Below are 4,906 nucleotides of genomic sequence, written 5' to 3' on the forward strand. Positions count from 1 at the left end.
TGGACCAAATCAAGACATTCCCTTTTGTGTTAGATAGTGTCAGATTGTCTATCATTGTAGGCCTATATCTATCTGTCATTGTCTATCATCATTTGTTTGATGGTGTCATGAGGCTATTTATGGTAACATAAACATCTGTTGCCTGTTGGCTATTGTGCTTGACCAAGCAGCATGTACTTAGAGATTAGGTTCTTACAGCACCTATAACTCCAGGATCTTTGTTCATACAGACCAAGTGGCTGGTTGTCACCCATGAGTCATGATGAGAGATATGACGAGATGAGACAAAAGACATGCCCCTCCACAGAACACATTAAATATATTCAGTTTTAAAGCATTTTAATCATTCGTTTACAGGACTGAGGCACACTATAAGGTAATCATATCCATGTTTTTTTCTTGAACATACAGACAGGAAGGACTTCATTCTAGATTCCACTTGCAGGGAGATGTAAGTGTGTTAGTGGAAAACAAGCCCAGAATTAGTTGCCAGACTTTAGTAATAGTAAGTACAGTAATTTTAATAGTAGTATTTTTTTTGTAATATCACTATACTACTGTGGATATACTTAAAATTAATGAACTTATATAAATGTATCTGGTATTGTATTACTATACTCTCCACTCTCTTTACAGTATGTTACAGGAAACCAACTGGACAACAATCAAAGAGTTTATTATTGTGGGCTTTCCAACCCTCCACCCTGATTATTATGGCCTGGTCGCATTCATATTTTGTATTGTGTATATAGTCACAGTTGTAGGGAACTCTGTTCTAGTGGTAACATTTGCGTATGTGCCCAGCCTCCATAAACCTATGTACATCATCATGTTCAGTTTGGCTCTGTCTGACATAGGATTTGGCACTGTTACATTGCCCAAGATAATTGCTCTGTACTGGTTTGGTGATAAATTCATACCCTTTCATGTGTGCTTTGCACAAATGTTACTGGTCCATTTCTTTGGGACTGTGAACTCTTACATTATGGGGATGATGGCTATGGATCGTTACATAGCCATATGTTTTCCTCTTAGATACCCTATGGTTATGACAAATCGCACCATGACTATCCTCAATTGTGTTGCCTGGGCAATATCCTTTATCACACCTGGCAGCATGACCTTATTGATGTTGATATTACCTTATTGTGGGCCAAACTATATCTACCAGTGTTACTGTGATCATAATTCTGTCGTCACACTTTCATGTGGTGACAACAGTTTTGTAAAGCTGGTTGCCTTTGCACAAGCCATGGTAGTGCTTCTGATACCCTTAGCTTTTATCATATACTCCTACATCCATATAATAGTCAGCGTGGCAAAAATATCCACTTCACAGAGCCAGTGGAAAACCTTCTCCACCTGCACCACACAAATATGTATAATCAGTCTTTACTATCTGCCACGCTGCACTGTCTATATATTCAACATGGCTGGACTCTATATTGACCTGGATCTTCGCATTACACTAATCCTCTTCTATAGTCTGTTTCCTCCTCTTGTAAACCCCTTCATTTACTGCCTCAGAACAAAAGAGATCAAACAAACACTGGTTCGTTGGTTTAGTGTGATGAGCCTTGGGAACAAGTCCTCCATTGTTGCTATTTCCAGATGACTGTTTCAACAAGCTCCTTGGATGAGCCAGATGTGTGATGTATGGAAGCTATTATATGCTTTAAATGTCTGTAACAAAACCAAATGATTGACATCAACAAGCATGTTTATTTACTTTTTATAAAACGGATATAAAAAAGTGCTTCACATAAATCACTAACATTCAGCACAATTTTCTAGGCTGTGTCTATTCATAATTGAAAAGGCATATCTCAGCAACAAAATAAAATACCAGACTGAAATTTTGTATGGTAGTCATGTATGGACATATGATACAGTAGTAATGTTTTGATAGACTCGTGGGGACTGTTTAGACAAAAAATGAATACAAATCTGAGACTTAACATGGAATAACCCCATTGCCAGTATTAGCATTGTAGAATATTGGTGATTTTTAATATTGTTACTGTCTCTTTGTCTCAGCCACAGAAATGGCTGAGACAAAGTGTTTATTGTAAGCAGACAGAATGGTTCCACCTACAAGGTCAAATTAAGCCTCAATTAATTGATACCCCCATCACACACATTTACATTGGAAAGGGGTTTCGGAACCATTTGTTTCAATGTGTATTCCAATTTCACTAAACTAATTTCCAACCATGAGCGTTCTGGCTCAAGTGTTCAATGTTTTGGCTTCATTTTGCAACATTGTGCTGCGTGGCGCAGAGGCCCAAAACTCTGCTGTAACATCCAGAATAAAGAACTATTCTTTTTACCAGCCAAACTCAAATTTGTACTTGCTCTAGCTAGGGATGTCACGATTAGAGATTTTGATAGAATGATTAAGTATATATATATATTTTTTTTTTTTTTTTTTTGGGGGGGGGGGGGGGTTGCCTTTATTTGGACAGGACAGTGAAGAGTGACAGGAAGTAAGTGGGAGAGAGAGATGGGGTGGGTATCGGGATATGACCGCAGGTCGGATTCGAACCTGGGTCCCCGTGGGCACTCAGACCCGTACATGGTGCGGGCGCTGCAGCCTGCTGCGTTTGCACGGAAGAGCACCTTGTCCGGCACGGCACGCATATGTTTTTCTTCGAGGGAAGCTCTGACAGCCTAGCCGGGTAAGGTAAGAGTGTGTTCCCATTGGTTAACATTCGACTGATAGAGAACATAAAGGTTATGAATATAACCACGGTTCAACGAAGGAGAACACAAGGCGTTAACCCTCAAGTCTCGAGGCGTGTTACTTGTTTTTATGACGTCGCTTCAGAATGACTAGAGTGATTGCTATTGGCCGCGCCGGCTAATATATAGCCGGGCTGTTTCGCGCCAATAGAACCTTGACAGGACCTGTTAGAGGACTTAAGTGGCGATCACGTGATCAAGGAGTGTATTCCCATTGGTTAATGCCTTGTGTTCTCCTTCAGAGAACCATGGCTATATTCATAACCTTTACATTTTGTGTGTATGAATGTGAAGAACTTAACCAAATTACATCATCTACACAGTTTTCCGACAGCGCTTGGGAAGTAATTCGGCCTCCACACATGATGAAGACACCCTGTGGGCTCTATTGTGCACCCAGTGTAAAGTGGCGCAAAGAGTGAGGCAAGGCTTATTCTTATCTTACACTTAATAAAGAAGTAATTTTTGGCCATGCGCTCTAATTAACCCTTGCACCCAGGGGTGTGGCAATTAAAGGGAATGATGACAGATGTCATCCTCATTGGTTTAAAGGATGTTACGACCAAAACACACCCATGACTGATTAAGAAACATAAGAACAACCCTTTTGTGCCTGGCGCCCAGCGTTTGATCACAAAAGGACACCATTAAATTAGTGATTGTGGACTGGCCACGCCTTTAATGTCTATTAACGTTGCGCCTCTGACCATCCGTTTCTGATCGCCAAGGGCCTCTAAATCTAAAATGGACATAATAGAGTACCGAAGTCTGATGTAACGTTTCCATGACGGCAGAATCACTGGATCTAAACAAACTTTCGAAGTGGCTTAAATAGCATTGAATGTAGACATGTGCCATCATTTCTAGCTAATAAATTGTTTTAAATGTAGGCTATAGCCATTTAAACATGCTTTACCTGCTAGGCAGCAGCTTACCCACATAACATGGATTCCCTGGCAGGTGTAATATAAAGAAACTAAATTACAGTGGATATATCACCTCTTCTCAAAGACTGGTGGCTGTTAAGAGTGAGGTTTTATGCTTAAAAAATAAAGCCAAAATACGTCTGTGAATTTAAGGATTTTAACCGCATGCTGTGAAGTTACATGCAGATCTCTGTTACGGAGGAAACCCATGCTAAAATAAAACTCTGTAGTCACGAATTTGATCGTGTTGGTATGAATATATGTTGTAGTATGTGATTCCTACAGTGTAAAAAAATATACTAACATCTTAGAAACGTTGTAAAATTATTGAAATAGATTAAGAAAGCCACGCTAATGGTGATTTCAATGGTTAGATTGATTTGTTTAGATACAGTGAAATTGCTGCCTTGGCAACGCTACGTCATGGCTTCGGTACTCTATTGCCATGGTTTAGCAAAGGGGAAACAGGAATTCGGTGGGGAATCAAATCGGGTGCTTCATCAGCATGTTATAATGGGCAAAACAAGGGGACATGTTATTTCTGAATATAGCCTACAAGCCTAATAAATACGTTTGACTCAATTGTCAACATATATTCATGATTATTACAATATGTTTGTATTGAAATATTTTGGCATATTTTCGATTTCTTATGAGAGTGTCTGCCACGAAGGGAGCGGGGGTTTGCCTGAAGTCACTGGCTAGCTTGCATGTAATGTGGTACCCCAAGCTGCTCTTGTTGTCCCACTAGGGCAAACCGTCGCCGGATCCCCTTGGGTAAGGTCATGGATGGCGTGTACTTCACCAGGGCTATGCTGGAAGGGCACTAGGACCCCGGGGAGGTGCCTTAGAAGACTAGGGACGCCAGCACATCCACTAATTGGAGTCCAGCTGCAAATTGTTAGATTGGCTCTGAACAGCACCTGAAAAGACCTGTTGTTAGAGAGACAAAGAGGGAAGCAGGGCTGTGGAAGTAAAACCCATACAGCTTTTGTCCGTACGTTGTCTGTCTGTGATTGTGCCCAGCAATTTTGAAGAGCGGAGTGGACTGCCAAGAGGGCCCGTCCACCTTCCAGACTCAAGATCCAAAGAACATCGACAAGTATTTGTTGCATTTTGAGCAGGGGCGTTTCTAGACTTTCAGGACAACCTGGGCTTAGCCCAGCTGGACCGGATGTAAATGTAAAGATTAGCTTAGGATTTTTTTTATATACATATACAGTACATAAAAGGTGTTA

The 4,906-nt window shown here is 40.7% G+C and overlaps 1 protein-coding gene across 1 annotated transcript; it reads left to right on the plus strand.

The window, feature by feature from the left end:
* Positions 1-637: 637 nt before the first annotated feature.
* Positions 638-1,615, plus strand: LOC143111899 (olfactory receptor 2AT4-like). Its single transcript, XM_076274150.1, has one exon. The coding sequence runs from the start codon at positions 638-640 to the stop codon at positions 1,613-1,615; it is 978 nt and encodes a 325-aa protein (XP_076130265.1).
* The last annotated feature ends 3,291 nt before the right edge of the window (positions 1,616-4,906 follow it).

Source organism: Alosa pseudoharengus, unplaced genomic scaffold (genome assembly GCF_046254945.1).
Source record: "Alosa pseudoharengus isolate Yale_2024_CS ecotype anadromous, Long Island Sound unplaced genomic scaffold, YU_APseudo_1.1 YU_APseudo_1.1_scf_8, whole genome shotgun sequence".
NCBI classification, from domain to species: domain Eukaryota; kingdom Metazoa; phylum Chordata; class Actinopteri; order Clupeiformes; family Clupeidae; genus Alosa; species Alosa pseudoharengus.

Excerpts from the sequence above, each read along its gene's own strand:
- LOC143111899 (XM_076274150.1), top strand. The coding sequence starts at position 638 with ATGTTACAGGAAACCAACTGGACAACAATCAAAGAGTTTATTATTGTG.